Source organism: Coloeus monedula (assembly GCF_965178545.1).
Source record: "Coloeus monedula genome assembly, chromosome: 2".
NCBI classification, from domain to species: domain Eukaryota; kingdom Metazoa; phylum Chordata; class Aves; order Passeriformes; family Corvidae; genus Coloeus; species Coloeus monedula.
Genome location: NC_138782.1, coordinates 40017878 through 40040406, shown reverse-complemented (window position 1 = coordinate 40040406; position 22529 = coordinate 40017878). Strand labels below are relative to the sequence as shown.

At 39.5% G+C, this 22529-nt stretch overlaps 1 protein-coding gene across 1 annotated transcript in view; it reads right to left on the bottom strand.

Annotated features, from left to right (window-relative positions):
- LTBP1 (latent transforming growth factor beta binding protein 1) overlaps positions 1-22529 on the bottom strand; it is a gene marked incomplete at both ends in the record, with an annotated part of 190569 nt that overhangs the window by 24944 nt on the left and 143096 nt on the right. The window contains 4 exons of the mRNA XM_082299245.1: positions 7277-7420; positions 9620-9745; positions 16162-16287; positions 18797-18919. Coding sequence (XP_082155371.1) covers positions 7277-7420; positions 9620-9745; positions 16162-16287; positions 18797-18919 — 519 coding nt within the window. The remainder of the gene's footprint in view (positions 1-7276; positions 7421-9619; positions 9746-16161; positions 16288-18796; positions 18920-22529) is intronic.

Below are 22529 nucleotides of genomic sequence, written 5' to 3'. Positions count from 1 at the left end.
TAGACACTCACAGGTCTATGGGGCTGGATGGGATCCACCTGAAGTACTAAGGGAGCTGGCAGAAATACTCACCAAGGCACTTTCCATCATTCACTGCAATACTGTCTAACTAGGGAGGTCCCAGTTCGTGGGAGATAAGCAAATATAAGAAAGCACATATATATATATATATGTATATATATATATACACAAACGCATCTATATATAACAGGAAGGAGGATCCAGGTAAAAACCAGGCTGGATGGCCAGGCCCACAGAGTGGTAGTGAATGGATTTAAATCCAGCTGGCAGCAGTCACCACTGATGTTCCCCTGGGCTCTGTATTGGGACTGGTCCTGTTTAATATGTTTATCAAGGGGCATCGAGGGCACCTGCAGTCACTTTGCAGTAGGTCACCAAGTTGGGTGGAAACGTTGATCTGCTGGAGTGCAGAGGGATCTGGACAGGCTGGATTGATGGGCTGAGGCCAGTTGTATGAGGTTCAAGAAGGCAAAATTCTGGGTCCTGCACTTGGGCAACAACAACCCCAGGCAGTGCTACAGGCTGGGGGCAGAGTGGCTGGAAAGCTGCCCAGAGGAAAAGAACCCGGGGGTGCTGGTTGATGGCCGGCTGAACATGATCCAGCATGTGCTCGGGGCCAAGAAGGCCAGTGACATCCTGGCCTGTATCAGCAACAGTGTGGCCAGCAGGACCAGGGCAGGGATACCCCTTCTTGGCACTGGTCAGGCTGCTCCTCAAATCCCGTGCTCAGTTTTAGGTCTTTCAGTACAAGAAGGACATTGAGGTGCAGGAGCAAGCCCAGAGAAGGGCAATGGAGCTGGGGGGGTTCTAGAGCACAAGTCTTGTGAGAAGTGGCTGAGGGAGCTGGGGGTGTTAAATCTGGAAAAAGGAGGCTCAGGGGAGGCCTTAACACTCTACAACTGCCTGAAACACTGTAGTGAGGTGAGGGATGGCCTTTTCTGCCATGTCTCAAGTGAAAGGATGAGAGGAAATGGCCTCAAGTTGCTCCAGAGAAGGTTTAGATTGGATAGCAGGAGAAATTTCTTCACAGAAAGGGTGGTCAAGCATTGGAACGGGCTGCCCAGGAAAAGTGCTCAGGTCACCGTCCTTGAAAATGTTCAAAAAATGTGTCGATGTGGCACTTGAAGACACGGTTTAGTGGTGAAAATGGCAGTGCTGGGTTAAGGGTTGGTCTAGATGATCTTCTGCAACCTAAACAATGGTTCTAAGATCCCACTTAAAAAGTGTTTGTGAGGTGGGAACTAGAAGATACTGATGTCCAACAAATGCTAAAGGAATTAAATGAACTCCAGCTCTTGCTACTTCAATCCTACTATCACTGCCCACCCACGTTCCCCAAAGCAGATGGAGCAAGGCAACTTTACTGGGCATACAAATATTAGATCCGTTTGGAGAAAAGCAGATTTAAAAATGCCAGTATGGATTGCCTACTACTGCACTTCAATAGCATGAACATGTGTAACAGTTCTTTTGGTTTCTAATTAGACACAGACAATTGGATTTATTTCTGTTTTCCTCAGAAAAGTGACTTCAGTTTTGGGAGGCTGAAGGGCTGGCAGACACCTCCATTCAAATTTAGTATAATGTTGCCACCTACAAGCTTTGCATTTTTGCCAATATAACTAAATTGTACATTAAAGGATACACCCAACTGGGTGCTTATTTCAGCTTTGTTAGTTTAGCCTGTGGTCAACCCTCATCTGATAATTACCATTTTCCATAGTGTGTTGAATTTCATCAGCTGAGGTGGTTTTGTGGTATCAGTTGCTATCCAATAGGAACTATATTAAGACTATCATGTCAGAAACACAGCTGAACTAAATCTCCCATTCCAAGGTGAGAGAGCAGTACTTCAGTCACCAATTCATACACTTTCCTTGGCCATTTGCCATCTAACTGAATCAAAGCCAAATCTTCATCAGAAGAGAAAGCATGGCCATTTCATGCTGTTTATCAGAGGAAGGGGAGACAGTCTCATCATGTCCTTGTTTACTCCCATTTTACATACAAGTTGGTTTCTCCTCCCATTATCTGTTCAGCAGCTTAAATGGCTGTTGTTTACACAGCTGTAAGTGAGGGTTAGTCAAGAAGGCGTCATGAAAATGTTTGGAAAGCAAATGAGATACAAACCTTTCTCTTTTTGTTTTTTTAACCAAGACCAATCTATGTCTACAAGTTTATAATTTCTCTCTCATAGATTATTAACCATTTAGTAAACAGGCTGGCTTTGAAAGTGATTTCACTAAGTATGTTGACAAAATATGACAGAAAATTATTTTTTGTATCATTGCTCTGTTTTTTGTTAGAAAATGTAAAACATCTCTCTACCTAACACATGCTAGTAAAGGAAAATAATATTACCACATTTTTGATATAACTATTAACAGCCTATGAGAGAAATTCCGTGTAGTTGCTCCTAGATTGGATTCTGAAGTATTTACTAGAAATAGATTTATATATGTTAGCATAACCTTGATCCAACAATATGCTTCAGCATATGTTTGATGCAAAAACATGCATCAGTAATATAAGATTCAGTGGATAATGTGGGTTAGCATATGCTTAGACTTCAGCATACAATGAAATATTTGCCTAAGTAGTGTCCTGTTAACAACTGTGATCTGAAAAAAACAAAACATAAGAACTGATGGGATCTTAAATACTGCATCAGTGTACCAAAACCACTTACTCACAGGTACAATCAGAAAGCTGGTGGCTAAAAAATGAAAAATAGTCCTTGTAACTTCATGACTTCTAAAAACTCAACAAAGACTCAGATGACCCAGAGCAAACAGCTTGAGTAACACATTTTCAGAAACTAATTTTCAAAAATACAGTAAAAACATATTGGTATGTGCCTATTGTCAGGGTGTACTTGTTTGGATTTCTCAATTGACTCCATATGTGACAAGCTACAACACCTAATGTGTGTGTACCATGCATATACATATACATGCATATGTACAATTCAGGGATTAGTGCAAGTGATGCACATTTAAAACTTAGAGCTAAGACTTTGTCCATAGACAACTGAAATTCAGATCATGATTTATCTTGGAAAACCATGCACATATTGATATAAAAAATAATACAAATATGAAGATTCCTTTTAAGTCCTAACAATTAGAAAGCCTGTAATGTTTAGGAAATCTAGAATCTGTACTCATGCACCAAATTTTTAGCCTTAAGGAACCTTTTGGATCAAATTTATAAACTGTTACTTGGCAGCCTCAAATTTTGTGCTGGTGGTTGGTTAGGTGCAGGGGGGACTGATTTTGCCTGCTCGTGTGCTCCTAGGAAGTGGTGCTTAAAAAGTAACCATCACTGAATGGACCTCAGCACCTTCAAAAGCATTTTCTCAGGGGACCTTGCTAACTAGCTCCCTGAGAAGCCTGAAGTGTGCTATCCTCATATCTTAAGAGCGGAGGCTGGCAGTTTCCTCTTGTCACCAGATATTAAACTTGATTGCTTCATGGTCTCTGTCTCCAAGACAGCCATCAATCACCACCTTACTCATGAGACCCTCTTTGTTAATAAGCAACAAATCAAAAAGTGCATCTTTCCCAGTGGGCTCCCTTAGTACCTGTACCATGAAGTTAGCATCCTGGTGTTTTAGCAATCTTCTGGATCTGTTTGTGCTGGCTGTTTGTTGTTCCCAGTTAACATCTGGCAAGTTGAAGTCCCCCCAAAGGACAAGGGAAGTTGATTTGGAGGTTTCCATTAGTTCCTCAAGGAACAATTCATCAGTGTCATTGTCCTGGCTAGGTGGTCTATAGCAGACTCCCACGATGACATCCATGTTGTTTGTCCCTTAATCCTTACCCAGAGACTTTCAACCATACCATTACCAAACGTAAGCTCCATACATCCCAGGCCCTCCATTACATACTCCACCTCCCTGCCCCACCTGCCTTGCCTGCAGAGCCTGTAACCATCCAACGTGGCACTCCAGGCACAGTTTCATCGCACCAGGTTTCCCTTATGCCAATGATGTTGTATCTCTGCAAGCTTTGGTATTGAAACATTTCAACTTTTGGCATGCCACCCCAAGTCATACCTGTTATAACCCTCAAATATACACTATCTATTATAGCTTCTGGATTCAACATCATGAGACATGTTAGTAGTATATTAGTCCATATCAGTAGTTTAAATGTATACTACAACATGCAACAACTAATACCACAATTACACAGATTATTACTTGAACTGCATCGAGCTTGGCACTTGCTAGAAACTAATCACAAATGGCTTTATATAGTTTGCTAAAAGAATGAATGAGAAGACTTCAACTGATAGCATGCATTTTTTTTCTCTTAGGTACAAAGATGTATGGAACAGCAGATTTTCATCTCCTACAGAATAAAGTTCTTTCCTCCTTTATCTTTTCTTCTTTCTGAAACATTTCCTGCATTTTATGAATGGCAGGGCAGACAAGAGGGGAATGGGACAATCAAGCCTTGCACAATTTTTTGCATTTTTTTGGGTTTTTTGACTGGAAAGTGACAATATGGGCTTGAATTCCTGATACGTACACTGGGAGGACTGTTTCAAGACACAGCTAACAATAGACAAATTTCCAGCAAGTGGAATCTAAATAAAAGGAAGTCTCGAGAGCCCTAAGGGCAAGTAAAGTGTGAACACACAGCACTCCACAAATCTAACAACTTTTAACCACATAGAACAAAGGTCCCAAATTAAAGTAACATTTGAACAAACATCACCTACTTGCACTTTGTACAAGGTGGACAAAGACTTCTTTATGTGCACAAAAATACAGAATGAGAAATAAACAAGAGCTGAGTAAACCAGATTGAACTGTCAATATCTGCAACAGGATAACACAGATTAAGTTCTTCCTCTCTGGCTTTTAAGTTCTGCCTTTCATAGGCATGGTGCAAACTAATGCTGACAGATGATGTCCATATGTACCACGGGACCTCTGGAAGCACCACGCCTGACTTGAGTACGTGGCTTGTCAAATCCAGAGAGAATGTGTGGCTATTGCAGCATTCTTTACAGCAATAATTAAGAGAACTAACAACAGTCTTTTCCCCTTTTACTTTGGAAGAAAAGAGAATAGTAAGGTCCCTGTTCCAAGTACTGCCATTTTGCCTTATTCTAGTTCAAGACCAGATGGTGTAAAGTACGTCTCACTAGGTCCTTCTGGTCTCCTATAAGAGATCTTGATGATCTTATCAGAGAAGAGACAAAGGTGAAGCATGTGTTTTTGTTAGGGCCTGATGAAGCCTGGAGGGGAAGGGAGAATAGTTACTTTCCAGACTGATCACAGCAAAGCTGTGCTCACTGCTGACAGCATAATGGAGTTAGTACTGACAGCAGAGTATCCATCTGTTGACAGTACTATCGGTCACACTGTGGTCTTCATCCCCTTCCTCCCCACAGTAACGTTAGGGTATGTCCTCAAATGTCCCTTGGACGTGAGTTCTTTTTACATGGCTCAGGTCCTCTGCTAATTTTTTAGTTCTGGTTTTCTTTTATCAGCTATCTGAACTCCCCTGAGTACTACCTCCTCACAGGCCCGAAACATTTGTCAATCAGCTGTTAATGATATTTCACAGGCAACTTCTTCAGTGCTGCTGAGTGCTACATTCAGTGATCTAAATACTTGTGACAATTACGTCATTGATATTTCAACCCTCTTTACAAGTCTGCAAGACCATGAGTGATAGGAGAAAATAGCCACAACCTGGAAGCTGTAAAGTCAGTACCTTGGCACTACAGCCAGTTCCTCTAAGGCTGTCCAGAAGCTAGATCAGCCTGCCGTGTAAGAACAAAACAAGAAAAAAATACCAAGATTTTCATTCTGGAGGGTAAAAAACGCTGTGCAAGCAAATACTTTCATTTCTTGTACTCTGTTCTTCCTTATTGTGGGCTTGATCCTTTCTCCAAACTGGATCAGTGTAGAAATGTGGAGGCAGGTTTAAGAGTTCTAAACTAATTTTCAGTTAGTGCATTTCCAGTAGTATTTTCAACACTCAAAACACTATAAGAGAAGCTCACAAATCCAGTACAATGGACTAGTAGGAAAAACAGGAGTAAACCAGGCAAGGACACTTCAAGAGTGACTGACAACAGAGGTAGATTAACAACAGAGGTAGACTAACAACAATTTAGTGGTTTGGGTTTTTGCTTTCCCAACAACCTTCTCTTAGGATTTAGGTTAATTCTAGATAATGATAACAAGATATCACTACTGTGCTGATTTTGGCTGGTATAGAGTTCTTCACAGTGGCTGGTATGGGGCTGTGGTTTTGGTTTGTGCTGAGCACAGAGTTGATAACATCGAGATGTTTTCGTTATTGCTGAGCAGGGCTTACACAGAGCCAAGGCCTTTTCTGCTTTTTGTTCTGTCATGCTGGTGAGGAAGTTGGGGGTGCATGGGAGACTGGGAGGAGACACACCCAGGACAGGTAACCCAAACTGACCAAAAGGATATTCCAGACCATATGACATCATGCTCAGTATATAAAATGAGGGGAAGGAGCAGGAGGGGGATGTCTGGAGTGATGGCTTTTGTCTTCCCAAGTCACTGTTACACATGATGGGGCCCTGCTGTCCTGGAGATGGCTGAACACCTGCTTGCTCATGGGAAGCAGTGAATTAATTCCTTGTTTTGTTTTGCATGTGTGTGTGGCTTTTGTTTTCCCTATTAATCTGTCTTTATCTCAACCCATGAGCTTTCCAGCTTTTACTCTTCATTTCTCTCCCCAGTCCTGCTGGTGGGGGAGTGAGTGAGTGGCTGCGTGGGGCTTGGTTGCCATCTGGGGTGAATCTACAACAACTAAATACAACTTCTGGTTTTAATAATATGCTCCCTTAAACATTGTCCAAGCATATTAATGGGTGTTTGTAAAAGTTTGAACAAAACCCAAAATAATTCAGGTCATAAGGCTTGATTCCATATCGCATTTCATTGTTACAGTACAGCAAACAAGACTGTTTACTCTTAACTGTGGTAATTGCTCAATATTACTGCCAAGTCTGTTGATGTATAACATTTTGAAGGTGCTTCTGCTGTATTTTCACTAATGATTCACTGGATGATATAATGATTCATATTCCATCCTAGAAAAACCTCCTCTCATGCACATACTTTCAAGACAATGACAAAGTTTCAAATTTTCCTGTTGTAGTTAGAGCAACACCAATACTTCAACCAACTTTGCCCTTCCAATGGTTATGTGTGCAGTTGAAATCATGGCAAGCATGCAAAAATCTGCTGGTGTTTTACCTGGTGAGGTACGGAAGCGACACTGTCCGGTCATTGGATCATACTCCTGGTTTTCATCAGAGCACAGACACAGGAAAGAACCATCAACATTTTCACAGAGGGCTTCGCCACATACTCCACTCAACATTTCACATTCATTCACATCTGGGGAAAAAATCCGAAACATAAATCAATTGAGACCCATTACTGATTGTTCTTTTATCTCCTGTATCTGTGCCAATACTGTCTGCCAGATTACAGATGTGATCTCTGGGGAAGGATTAAAAACTCAGTAATACCTAAGTGGATTCATAAACAAGTAGTAAGTCCTTTGAAATAAAGACCCCTGAAAATTGCAGTACAGTTTATAGACTGTAAGTGCTGATTAGGTGCTGCTTGTAGACCAGAACACAGTTTTTTGGTGTTTCTCATTGTTAAATACTTGTTTTTTCTGTGTATTCTCTTCTTGGGATTTAAGATTCAGAGTAATTTAATTTGTTTTCTTAACTTTATTATCAAACTTTCACTAAATTCAAGGAGCAAAATGAAAAGGTTTTGGCGTGATTCAGACTGCACCACAAAAAAGAGAATCAATTTTCCTCCCCAAAATACCATTTTCCTTGTAAACAGCCACTGAACAGTGAATTCCCTGGCCCCACTGCTACCATATGTCTATCATATACATGGACTCACAGGCTGCTCTGGGACCCACAGAAGTTATGCCCAGGTCACCCAGGGACGCCCACTGAACACTGCAAAATTCCTCTCTCCAAAAAATTCCACATATTTTTAACCTGGATTCCATACACCTGCTAACTAGCCTACCCTGAAATGCTTTTTTGACTGATAGAAGACTTGTCTGTTGTTTAAACAAGGATTACCAAATACTACAAGGATCACTTTACTTTACTTTCTTTTTGGTTGCTAAAGTTGACATTTGAAAATCTACTTTGTCTACTAATGAGAGAATCTCCTTAGTAGACAGAAATCATGCTGATTAGTATCAGAAATAGTAATTTCTGTATCACAATTCAGAAATTCCTATAATTGAGTGTAGGAATAATTTGTTGCCTATCAAAATCTAGTCTTCTGAATAAATGTTGATTTTTATATATTTTTATACAAATATGGATTTTAACTTAAAGTTTGCTCAGCATTTAAAAAATGTATTTAGATTTTTGTTTTTACTGGGTTCTTGTCACAAGGAATAAGTCTTTTTGGGGAACATTGCCTAGTCAGGAACTAGAAACTTACTTTTTCCTAAAATTCTTTTGGTTGAAAACTGGCTTCAAAGTTTATAAGAGTATTTTATACTATATATTTTTATACAAGAAAAGAAAAAAAAGCATTATTTCATGGTTCAGAATTACTTCACTGGGAACTCAAAATTAAATTTAGTTTCACACCATCCTTTCCTTCCCCCTCCCTTTTTTTTTACTTTCTTTGCTTCAATTGTTTTCATCCATGAAAAGTCACTGTATGACAAAACACGCCTTGGTATGCAAAGTAAGTGCCAAGTGGCATAAAGAATTTTGTAACAAAACTATTTAATATATTAGAAAATGCATACAAACACTCTGTAAAACTTTTAGTTCCTCCTCTCCGTTTGGTATTCCATTTAGGTCTCTGTTACTGGTAAATGTGTTTCATCCTGCGTCTGGCTTGAAGAAATTGCTTAATGAATACCTTTCCTTGATCTGGTATTAATTTTATGTTACAAACTTGTGCTGCTTCAGATGGTTCTCCAGCCATTACTATTAAACAGATCTGGAAACCTATTAGTCACAAAAGAAATGTGCAGTATTTACATATCTACAAAAATCCCACATCATTTCATGGCAATGGGTGTCTTTCCTGGAGCTGGAAGCTAATGTTAAAATCTGTTTAAACACAATATGCCTAGGGAGGTGCCATCTAATTCAGCCTGGCTGCACCACATTCCAGAAGTTATTTCCTGCAGGGGGTAGTGCAGGGTCCTGGTTACTCAGCTAAGAGACTAAAGAGATGTAGCACTTAAATAGGCTACAGTATTAAACTCATTCTATTATATTTGTGAATGGTCTTGACATGCAGAAACAGGGAGGTTTCTTGGGTTTTTTAAAAGAAATAAAATAAGTGGCTCGGCTTATTTGCTGTTGGCTTTCGTTTGTCCTAATAACAGGTTTTCATCAAATAGATACACAGTAAAGTTTCCATCTGGCACAAGGTTCAGTGAGTGAAGAAGAGCTTAACCCTATTTTAGTAGTAAGTGGCATAACTTTAATAAAAACTGACAGAAAACAAAAATGTGAAATGAGTTTGTTGGAGTGCTGTTTTTGCTCACTTGAACTTTGCAGCAGTGACTACTTGCACCTATGAACTCACCTGTACACCCTTGCCCATCCTGTGTGTCCTGGTAGCCTTGGTAACAGAGGCAGCGGTAGGAGCCATCCATATTTTCACAGAACCCGTGACTGCCACATACCGTGCCATTTGTACATTCATCCACATCTGCAAGGAAGAATTTTGACATCAGACAGGCTGAGTGACAGCCAAAGGCAGACATTCATGAAGAGTGCAGAAAACCCACAGATGGGCCATTCTGCAAACAGATGCAGCTATGTCTCTCAACATACTGGGAAGGAACATAAGGACAAAAATTAAGGTAAGCACATGAACAATTTAAGAAATTGTTTCAGTGTTAGTTTTTCAGTAAATATGTCAGCAATGGTCAACTGCCTGCACCCATTTGTTTCACCAAACTTGCCAACCACAGCATGATGCTACATAGCACAGACTAAGGCATAGTTTAACTAATCTCTGACTGACTTACAGATTCTTCCAGTGTAGTATTATACAGTCAACAACACGAGAGAAACGGAACTCACTGTGCCTACAAAAAGAGTTCAAGGTTATGGCTACATCCCCTTGTGCAGAAGTGATGCACAGATCATTCTGGCTCTCAGCACAGATCACAATTCCATAGTGTAAGTGGTAAATATCTGTGGACTGAGCCTTTTGTCTTCAATCCTGTACATCTACACATACAAGTCATCTTACTCAGGTACACAAAATAATTCCAATGCTGCAATGTTTTCTGCACTGGCCTTTTCATTTGTAGTTCCAGTTTTGTTTTGCTGGCCTTATAAGTAAGTCACCGGCATGTGTAAGTCTGTTCTTTGACTCAGCTGCCCCTCGAATTATAAAGAAGCAGAGCTGCTTGTGGCAGATTGCGGTTTATTTCTGTAAGTGTATAACAAGTGCTAGGAATGCATTCTTTTATCTCCACTCAAAGTAAGACCTAAACCCAAAGCCATGGCCATATGTGGTCATTAAAGATGTCATGGGGTGCTTTTCAGGAGGAAGACCATTAGCTGAAACTGTGAACCTGCCAGGATGCTAGGATTAGTACTTTCTGCCTTCTAAATTTCTCTGCAGTCTGAAGCAGAGAAATTATTGCTGTACTTCTTTCCTAAAAAACATTATGATGTTAAGTAAGGCTGCTGTCTGCTTTCCTTCTGCACATTTTCTCAAGGGATAATTACATTTTAAATGGGGAATAAAGTGATTTGCTCTTGATTTATCTGAGTACTTGTTACTATCATTAATTCTGCACATTTTGGTAGCCCTTCATATGATGGAGCTTACCATCATTCTACCTCCAGTGAAGGCCTTTGGCACTCCCTGAACTAAAGAACTGCTGAGACTGAATCCTGCAGTGCCACAGAGAAGGCTTCTCTGAACAGGTGAGCAGCACTGCTGTTTGGTGTCTTCCTTCAAGAACAGAGTAGGGCTCAAAGGTAGTCCTGCCTACTCCTCCAGCTCTTCACAGCTGTGTCAAACAAAAAACTTCAGAAGTCAGCAAAGATGCACTGCATTCCTATCCTGACAGTGCTCACCAAGCAAGGACTTTTTTGCTTTTAAATGGTGTTTTATGCTCAGCTGAAAGGGAACTCTTGGTCTTTGAACCACGTGGTCACAGCCGACCAAGCTACCAAAATTTGAGCAGCATGTCATTACCATCCACACTTGTTACCTCTTCTGCTGCCCTCTTTTTCCCCAAGTGCTCAAATTCATTCACACAAGCTCTGCATGCCTCAGGGAGAGGTATTTTTGGGGTCTTGAAAACCAGCTTTTCCTGTGTGCTGTGGTGGGTTCTAAACAGGTTTGGAATCGCATGTAGACTTTTAAGGCCAGAAGAGTCTATCTAGAACCTTTTAAAAGGCTAAAAACCTGTCTCTGGCAATTTCTGTACCAATGGAATAAACGGTGAAATTTTAACATTTTTCTCAGAAAGACATGTCATTTCACTCTAGGATGTTTAAGTGATGGAAAATTCACTTCTACTGAACTGACCAGTTAACAATCTTCAGCCTACATATGAAATGCATGCAAAAACTGTATGTACTACATACACCAAAATCTAGGGGACATATATGAGTATAATTGACAATTATAAAGAAAGTACTGGCAGATGGAACTGGCAGAAAAATTTATTTGGTTTGTAAGTTTTGCAGTAAAGATTTTAATAGTCTTTACATCTTGATTTATTAAACAAAGGAAAAATACTCAAGGAATTTATGTTAGAAAGGGCTATTGTATTTGGCAAAGAATACAATAGCCAGTATGCTTATTCTCAAGGAATTGAATATGAAAATTTGGATGGTTTCTGGATGTTGAACTAATTGAAACCTACCACAAACCTTTCCTAGCAGAATTAATTCAAGAATGTGAATAAGCAACTTATCTGTATTAAAGACTGTCAGAGGTCAAGAACTACCTTTTATACCTTTTCATTTTTGAGTCCCCACTCAAGTGACAGAATTATAGAAAGATGCATACGGAGTTACCAGGAGGAAGACAATAAAAAGTCTTTACAGTGGTGTTTTCCTGGTCCCTCCTTTTTGCTGCTATGCACTGTCTCTGCATAACATAACTGATATTAATAGTCTCATGTGATCAGCAGAGTTTCACATATCTAATAAAACAACTGAATACTCTGTCTCTTAATCAGAAAACTCTGTTAAGAAAATGAATTAAAAATGAGTAAACAATGGTGGACTGACAGGCAGGAATTTCAGACAACAGACAAAAACACACAGTGCTTGTGTTTTCAGTGAACAGCTATGGTTAAATAACAAAAAGTTCCTGAGCCACAGGACAGTGACTTTGTTAAAAACCTACACAGAAGAAACTACAACTGGAGATTTTAGAATTACCCAAATAACACAACTTCTCTTGCTTAAAACCTAAATGTTAAAGGAAACAGGGGAATGGTTCATGCAGCTAGCTCTTCATAGGTAAAACAAGGTCATTGACTAAAAAGCTGCAGAAACAAAACCTGTGATTTCAGCAAGTGTCCTAATTCAGTGTATAACACAGCTACAGAAGACAGTTTTGTTTCTAAGAAGTACAGTCTGAACATCTTTCAGTGCATGGGATATTGCAGAGAAGGTCCAAGCACCAAATATTTTTCCTTGTCTAGACAGTTCACTCAAAGGACTCTTTTTTATAGCCGGAAAGGACATTTGTTTCTTTAATCACCCCGTAAAGAGTGATGCTTGTAATCAGCAGTTCTCTTGCTACATAGAAACAAAGTCAGGGGGAAAAAACTAAATATGAAACTAATATATCCTATGTCTATAGAGTGACTAAAGCAGTTCTCTGTAATTCAGCCTGTTTTAGAATCCATGAATCAGTGCTGCCTGCTTTAATCAAAAGGCAAAACATGTGCACTCATGCACACTCCCGTGCAGTTCAACACTGTGTTCCTGTTTTCTGACAACCTGAACAAGATGAAGGCAACCTCAACCTCAAGCATGATAACTTAAATCTCACTGAAATCTATTTACAACGCAAAATGTCTGGAAGAGGAACTGGTTCCTAGGATAGGTCTGTAAAGTCATTAGGGAAGCAGAGCTCTGATTCTGAAACTTCCAGGGCTACCCATAACATGCATACATAAAAGGAAGAAGCAGAGGTTGGATAGCTCTGGCGGGATGTGTAATTTTTTTGGGACTGCCTGTTGCAGCAGATAGGAGCCAGTGAGAGACATATGGGATGGGACATGGAGACAGAAGAGGTGCTTGAGGCAGGGTATTGACTTAAGCATCAGAGAACTTGAGGTTTTGCCAACATAGTTGATTAGCAGCCAGCTGGGTAAAACATCATCTTTACATGAACCCCAGAAAGCTCAACAAGGAACTAATGAGCACTCTGAGAGCCTTCCGTTCACAGAGCCTGGCACAGTCAAACTGCTGAGCCTGGGGCAAGGCTGCAGTGGAATGTCACTGCTGCAACAAAAGTTTGTCTACACCTTGGAAGAAGACACAGTTTCCACAGCTGTTCAGTTTACTTTGGCCGATGGCCACAAAAACTCCATACCAGAACTGAATCACATGAGGTTCTTAAATGTTTTATGCTGTTGTTTCAAACTTTAAAAAAAAACCAAGTCAAACTCATAACAAAATGTCTAGAGATGCAGAAAACCTGCTCCCCAGGTACAGAGAGGTGTGTGAACCCAGGAAAATTTTCTCAGGTTCTTCCTCTGACGGTATAAACAGTTATTCTCACTCACTTAACTAGAAGAAAATTCACAGAGGCACTTAGTGTAAAGAACAGTAGCTCCTGCGGCTGGAAGGCACATCCTTTCTCAGCACCTGGAATGTCACACATTCCTTTTGTTTTATCTTGCCTTTTAGCATGAAACTAACACCACTACAAATATTAACACTGATGCCATCAGTGCTCCGTTAAAATAAGTTTTTTCAAAACTCTGGAGTTGTTTTTATTAAAATGACAGAATGGAGAAACTAATTGTGGTGGAAAAGGAGTGCTGCTGCTTCAGAGACTAGAAGTACCCTTGCTTCGCCAAGTTATTAAAATACTTTCCAAGTGCTGAATATAAAGTCTGATCTGTATTCCATACACAACACCAATTACTTGTGAAGCATGCTCAACTGGTTTTGTACTTGTTTTATTCTTCATTAAAAAGTTCCAAAACTAGTCACAATCCTGGAAATAAGATCTTGTGACTTCATCTTTTTCTATTTAGTAAGTTTGGCTTTTTTGTTCTAATGGAGATTAACTTTGTATTACTTCATCATATATGATAGCAACCCTTCCCTGGAAACTGTGCTACTTTATTAACTGTCAGAGATGCAGACACTCTGGTACATCTCCTAACATTGGATGCCAATGACTTTGGAATTTTTTTTTTGAAGTTGTGTTCCTTTTTGATTCTGCTTTTTTTAATTTCTGGGAGTTTGAATTCACAAGGTTGATAAGTGTTCTTCTAGCTTTGATTTGAAATAAAGTGTTTGGTTTCTACAAAGAGATGGCTGCATTCTTCTCTGGCCACTTTTTTTTTTTTTTTTATAGCTAGGCTCAACAGTGAGGCAAAACACCTGCTACTACTTTTCTTGCAGAGAAATTGAAGATATGTAGCCATATCCTTCCTGAACACTGGGTGAAATGTATACATGCTGATGAAAGAGTCCATGAACATGCTTTGGAATTATCCCCATTACTTCAAATCATAAAATGTCGCCTCCTCCATCAATCATGGAGTTATTCAGATTTGCTCTCTCTAGCCCACTTGACCAGGCTTTTGTCTTGGCAGTAAGAGAATGTGTCTATCAACTTACACCATGGTTACAAATGAAGTAAATGTTTATAGAGAGAAAAAAGTACTAAAAAACACTCCAGAATGTTTTATAGTTATCAACAATAATTAAAACAAAAATGGTGTGCTTGATGTTATGCTATATCTAAATGTACAGCACTTATTCCCTTACATCAGCATAACAGTGCTCCTGCCAGCAGTGCCTTTCATTTCATGAGAGATCACATTACTAAATACATGGCAGGTTATATGCCAGCTTGAATAATAAAGCTGTAATGCTGGTTTTTCTCTGGTATAAGCAGGGAGAGTAAATGGAACAGTCAGAGACAAGTTTCAGTCTTGAGTCTCTGACCTCATCCGCCAAAGGACAAATGTTTTCACTATCCTAAGAGAACTATGAGAAGAGCTGGCCTGTAACCAATCACATATGGATTTACTGGCCTATAATTTGGGAGAGAGAACAGTTGCTTACTTCTTGGATGCTTGAGATCCACTATCCATAGATTCTAACACCGAGCTATCATCTGCTCTGTGCTTCTCCTCAGCATGCACCCTGCTGAAATACTACCATTTAATTTTTTCCCCTTCTGTACTTTTCACACAAGCCTTCTTATCTTGAACACTCCTCTCAACCATAAGAACAGCCATTCTTAATGCAGTTAGGGGAGTGTTTATTTTCTATCAGCATCACTGACTACACAAAGCTGCATACCTTCTTGGTCTCATTGAGCACAAGTGTCCTGTTTAAAATTCAGTGCAGGAGAGCAGCATCACTAGCAAACATGTGTACACCATTAGCAACAGGATATACTCTCATGATATAGTAACATAAAAAACCTAGTTACCCTAAATTCCAGGCTCCTGCTTGATGTTGCTGTAAAGATCTGATTACTGCTATTTACTCCATTTCTGTAATTTCAAAATGCCTGAAGTGCTGTAATAAAAATACTGCATTTCACTACAACTTCTCACTGGAGTTACCATTCTGTTTTTCAAAAAAGTTTGGACATGCAAAGCTCTGTTGTCTTCCACACAGCAATGAGAACATTCAGGCACCCCAGGCTTGCTGATAATGCACTTAAGCTTCAAATTAGATAATCCTAAATACTCGTGTGTATCTTACTCACAGAAACTTATCAGGAGCTTGAGTTCCAAACACACTTTGGACATCATCTATTTATGAGAAAAAAAATATAGGCCCTTAAGTGGCAGATTTTAGAATTAGTAGTGACTGACTGACTACTTTTCTCACCCTCCTAATAGCAGCAAATCAATGGGAATGGGTTATTATAACTTGTCTCACCTTCGCACATTCGGCCATCTGCAGACACAGAAAAGCCCCGCTCACATATGCACTGGTAGGAACCATCCGTGTTTAGACACTCTCCGTGTGGTGAACAGAGGTCAGATCTCTCACATTCATTGATATCTGAAAGCACAGACACATTAAGAGCTTTGCAAATCATCACAGCCTTAATACCAAGCCTTAGTTCAATTAATATTAAAAGCGGCTTTTATTTCCACTGGCTATGTAAATAGCTGTGTGAACGAGCTCATCTTCCAGAGTCACCAAATCTCCTGGGATCATTCTTAAACTCTCTAAAGATGTCATTATGTTCTGCTGCATCATACTCTTGCTACATCACTCTGTGACAAGGATGAGCAGAGAGTGATTTGTGAGATATCAGCATAAGTGCCATCCTAGCCAACATTTCTTCTGTGTTAGAGGAATTCTCAGACAGCTCCATCTCACTGCTTTTTCACTGCTGCACACTGGTCAACTTGGGCATCTGACTCCACATGTTACTAGCAGGTTCAGAGCTGCATCCTTCCCAGAAGGTTGATTTTTTTGTAATTTAAAGACAAATGCTCTCTTTTTTTGCTGGTGGGGAGTGGGAATGATCCCATGAGGTTGCTGTGTAAGAGCTTGTCATCACTGTCTGTTTTGTTGGGTTCTATTTTAAACTTAGAAAGCATTTTTCAAACTTGTGAATTTGAAAAACAAATATTTCCTTTTGATTGATGTCTCATGTTAGCAACCAAATCTGCCCTCAGAACTTAAGGACTGCATTCTTTCATTAAGGTACTACAACATTGTAATTGCACTTTTGTATTTTGCTTTACAAAAATCTATTAAGAAGCATTCAGTACCATGCTGAGATCAAACACAAATTTACAAACAAAACTTACCCATAGGCTCACTCATCCATTATCCCAACACCAGAATTTCTCATTTTTAACTGTACCTTTTGTTGCTTATAGCCACCCAGAATATATCAAAGTAGACAGCAATTTTGATATTCTAGAGAAATTATGATTTCAATATCATCATCTCAAGACCATGACATCCATTATATAATTTTCTTTAGATACAAACCGATTCTAGCCTGTGTGTAAACCTTCCAACCAGTGTCCTGAAATCATGGCCATAGGAGGAAAGAAAAGAGGCAGGCAGCTTGGGGACTTTGTATCTGCATGAAGTGCCTAAGGAAAAGTCAGTGCACTGTGCTTAACACAACACCTACATGTGTAATGCTTTCTCTGAATTCATAGCAAATGCAAACCATCAACTACTTCCTGAAGCCCTCTGAAAGTTGGGAATGGTGGGAGATCAGCAATGACAAGGACAGTATTGTACATTCTCATACTGTACTCAAGAATTAGCTGTCTTAAAACTGCCAGAAAAATACTGGAAACCGAACCAGCTGATTATACAAGGTAGAATGATGTATTAAAAGACAGGAAAACAAAATTACCAGTGTTGGGGAAATAGAGTATAATATGTCTGAAAGAGCAAACTGCAGTTTCTCATGTTTTGGACTCTTTTCAACTTTCTCCTTACCAAAATGCATATCCCTAACTTGTAGTCTAGTCCAGATTCAACTTGCAGACACTGTACTCTGTGATAAATTTGCCAGTTTAATTCAATAGCTCTCTGTCTGTACTGTCTGTCCCTTAGTTGGCTCATAAGTGCTTTCAGTTTCGTTATGTTTATCCATTTAAAACATGAGGCATATATCTACTACTTTAGATGGCAAAGTGAAGAGAATAGCAGGGTATCAAAGCTGGCATTGATTTTAGCTTTTGATCACTTCTCTTTTATCTGCTAAAGCAAGGTCTAATACAGCACTTCTGTATGCTGAATGCAACATTTTCTTGAATTAGAAAGCAGTCACACAGAATACTCAGAACTTTTACAGTGAATTTACTGTTTGCTGCAAAAGATCTTCAATGTGGATCAGCTGGAATAGTTTCTCAGCTCAAGTCTAAACTGTGCACAAGAGAGCAGCCAAAGCAAAGTCCAGTGTTCTGGTCCTTCCGCCATTTAGAACATGAACATGCTATCACTTTCCAGTTCTAATACCATGGTTTCTGTCTCATAAAAATGGAGAGCAAAAGGGAGTGATGAGGCATGTCTGGGTGTTGCAACAACATGAAGATGGGATCATTCAGAACGAAAACCTGGGAAGTGTTTTTCTGGGTTTGGCAATGCTGACTCAGTCTCAGATAACACATTCTCTTCCTTCCCACCCATCTTCCACAAAGCCCTGCAAGTGTTTTAGGGGTGATATCTAATGTGATTTGATGCTAACAATGCTGCTCTTGTTTCATCTCTGATTCACAACACATAGAATGTTCTGTCAAAATAAATTTTCCAGGATTTGGGAGAAGAGCAGTGCTGTATCTCTGTTAGTTCTAACATAGATTCTCTTTCAAGTTATGAAGGCTGAGACTTCAGCCTCTTGAAATAATTTCTCAGCATGTATTTACAGAGAGAACAGAATGAATGAGAATAGAAAATGAGAAGAGTAAGAAAGTACCACAAATGATAAACGAGTTTCTCTTCCTTAATATGTTCTGTGACTATCACAAGTTATACTTACAAACTTGCACATTTATAATAATGATCCAGGTATTTTTTTACACCTATTTCATACCTTGACATCCCCTATTCGCTATCTGCTGGAAACCATCCGGACAAGTGCATTTGTAAGACCCTTCGGTATTTATGCAGCTTCCTCTTAGGCAAACATTGCTGTCTTTAAGGCATTCATCAACATCTGAAATTAAAAGGCAACTGAATTATTAGATGATGTCAAAACTGATGAAACTTTTAATAGTGATACTTTGATACTAACATAACTTGAAGCAACTGTGGTACATCCATGGAAATCAAGTTTACTATGCCTTAGCATTGATTCTTTGTTACTTTCCTTTCATCATGTCATCAAACTTCTCATATTTCTAGAGGGCTTTCAAATTTGAATTTGTATGTGATTTATTCCTAGTAGATATGACTCATGTACCATCTGCATCTCTCACAAAAGCACATCTTAACACTAATGCAGTTAAAAAGAAATCCAAGCTGCTGTACATTAAGACAGACACAAATACACCTACTAGTGCAAATCTAAAAAAATCATCTTTGGGCATGTTTAAACCACCACACAGAGATCCCTGAGCTGGAAGTGACCTGACTCAGACGTCCCCTGAGAGCGGGCAAGCCCAAGCATAGCTGGTGTGTCACACTAGGCAGGATGTGCCTGTGGAGACTGCTCACACAACAGCCACGTGGGCAAGAGGCTCGTAGGACAGGGACCACACTGTGTGCACTGCTGTGCTAATGTGTGGCTTTTCATGCAGTTCTTGAGATGCAACACAGCCATTTCACAGGCTTATTTAGCAGCTGGCTCATGAAGCTGAATGGTTGCTTTTGCACAGTGCTGCACTCAAGCCATAAATCCAGCTCCAGAGTCCAGGCACGCAGGATCTTGTTTCCCAGCTGCTGATACACCACGTTCAGCATCAAGCCTCAGGCCTGTACACTCTGCCCTGGTGTCTTGATATCCATGGGATAAATGGCTGACACACAGCAGGGAAAGTTTCAGGATACAAACTAGACGCGAGGCAATCAAATATTTCAAGAAGAGGGCACTGGCATTGTCTCCATCTAAAGTATTTTCTTCCCATTGTCTTTCAAAAGGCTTAAGGTCCAATGGAGGAAACAGAGTACAGCTACTTGGGGTAGAGGATTAAGTCAGCAAGTGCCGACATTCCAGTGATATTATGCAGTTTTGGTTTCATTACAGCTAAAGATCACAAGGTATTTGGTGACTGTAACTCTAAGTTTTAAAAGCAACAGAAAGTAAGAGAGTCAAACAAAAAAGGCTGTCTCATAAGCAACTTCCCTCTGCCTCCACAGAGCCCTACCTAATAATCTACCAAGTCTATTGCTTTGATAATGTAGTTAGTTTCCTTTGAAAAACAGTAATCAAAGACTTTTCCCAGTATCTTTGATTATTCTGATTTCTTAAGTATGGATTTTAGCTGATTAGAATTTTAACTTTTTCCTGTGCTGGAGGAATGAATAACAACTGTAATTAAAAAGAGGACATGACCTCATTTCTACATTTATCTTTGGAAAGCCCACACTGTATCACTCTCCTTGGGATTTAATCTATTTAACATAAGTAAGAAATAGGGATAGCTTTCTTACATAAATGAATGTTATTTAAGATAAAATTGCACTTAATGTTGACAAAGTTGTGACCTTTAGATAACCACATGTTTTATAACCATTTTCAACTATGAAATAAAGTGTGGCTTATTTAAAAAGCAATTAATTTTGACTAGAAGCAGGAGAAAAATTAATGACTCCCTTGTGCTAAGTTAATGCCAAGTCTCACAACACAAAGGTGTCTTCTGCCAAATTCAGTCAAAATGCATTATTTTCCATATAGGATGCAACCTCCCTTCCTCTGATGCAGGTCTTCATAGATCCTATGAGTGCTGCATGAGAATCCCCAGAAAAATCAGAGGCAGTAAATCATGCTTGAGACATTCAGCGCTTTTTACCACCCTTTACACACGCATGTCTTGAACATTTTGGCTAGCAAAATCTCTGAAAACTCTAGAACACTGGAGACTCTTACACTCCAGACTTTCTTCCAGTAACCCAGGTTCTTTGAGATGTACAGTCTGTATGCAAGTCCCACTGGTGCATATTCCCACTCCCTGTTGGTTAAGACAAGGCCTCACAGGTGCCCTCACACTTTGTGTTCCCTCTTATTCAGGGTGACAATGAGCAGAAAGTCTCAATGTCACTTCATCTCAAGAACAAGATGCTGAATGAGAGACCAAGGCAGAAGACAAACACGCATGTGGGTGTGTATCTTGAAGACATACTGCATGTATACTTGTATACATTGATGTATACAAGTTATTTGCAAATAATTTTTTTTCTTAAACAAGTAAAATACTGCACAAAGGCTTCCAGACAAAAACTTCAGCCAGGGAGTTGCAGAGTTATGCAGTTGAACAGCATAATTCTGCCAAATTCTGCAATACCCCTAGAAGTTTGCACAAGTTATAATGATCAAAACAGCAAACTGCTTCTCACATACAACATCTTTAAGAAAACTTCTGAACCAGAAGAAATCCTAATTAAACAAACACATTTCTTGCAAGTGGTTTGCTAATTACATTGGTTTTACAGCATCATACATTTTTTGGGTATCCTCTGATGTGACAAATGTCCATACCTGGCTCTTCAAGAAACTGGACAGAATCTGAACCACTTTGTTCTTTCCAGACAACTGTGCTGTGCTATACCCACAGTTTTTTGTCATCTCTTTCCTGCTTTCTCTGTGAAGTGTTAGAAAACATTGAGGTAAATAGGCTAATCCAAAAATCAGAGACCATTATGTGGAGAAACACCGGATGTCTTCTTAAGGTGATTTACTCTTTAGTTTCCAAGATGCAAAAAGCAGTCTGTAATATCCTGTACTTCAGAAAATTTTGAAGGGATATAATGAAAGCACAGAAGAACTACTTCCACTTCAAGAGACTAATTATTTTGTGCAGGACTTGCCATATTTACAGAAGTCTTCAGTGAACAAACTAAGTCTACAGAAATTAACCCCTCTGTCACTGGGTAGAGAAGCTGTAAATTTGGTTGCAGACTTTTAAATAAGACAAAGATCCTGGGGTAAAGGAGTGGTTTTGCCCTTTTTCCTTGTTTGATTCAATCCCTCTTCTTTTGCCTTGAAAGTGTCTGAAAGTATTTTGACTTGAAAACTGCCTTTGAGCAGGATAAAGAAAGAGTGGAAGATAAAGCATGGACCTGTCTTGACAGGCCAGGTAATGGAGAGCTGCAACAGCTACCATGACTTCTTGGGCTGTATGAAGTGCACCAAAGCAGTCTGATGAGAAGTTTGAAATCTCATCTGAAGCCTACTCAGAGCAAGTTACAGTAGTTGTCAGGAATGATACCATATTATCTGTTCTGCCTTTGGGAGTCAGGAAGGACCTGTGATCCTTTACACCACATTTTTCTTTGATTCTTGACAAAGTATCTCTGCATCTGCTGCAATTCATGAAGATCTTGAAGCCAGATGAGAGCAAAATTCTTTGACTCAAATTTCTAGTGCATTGGATCATCAATCCACATTTCTTGAAGCTGATGCAAGTGATGTCAGTACTCAGCACAAATCATGAGAAGAATGTGTTAAGTTCTTCCATGAACATATTCTCCAAATAGCTCAGGACCAAAGAGTATCAGTGTGCTGAGGAGATTTTAAACTATATCCTTATTCCTTGTTGGTGAGAACTTCAAGAGATGCTGTCACTCATTGAATGTGGACAATCCGGTATAATCACTGATGACAAAGT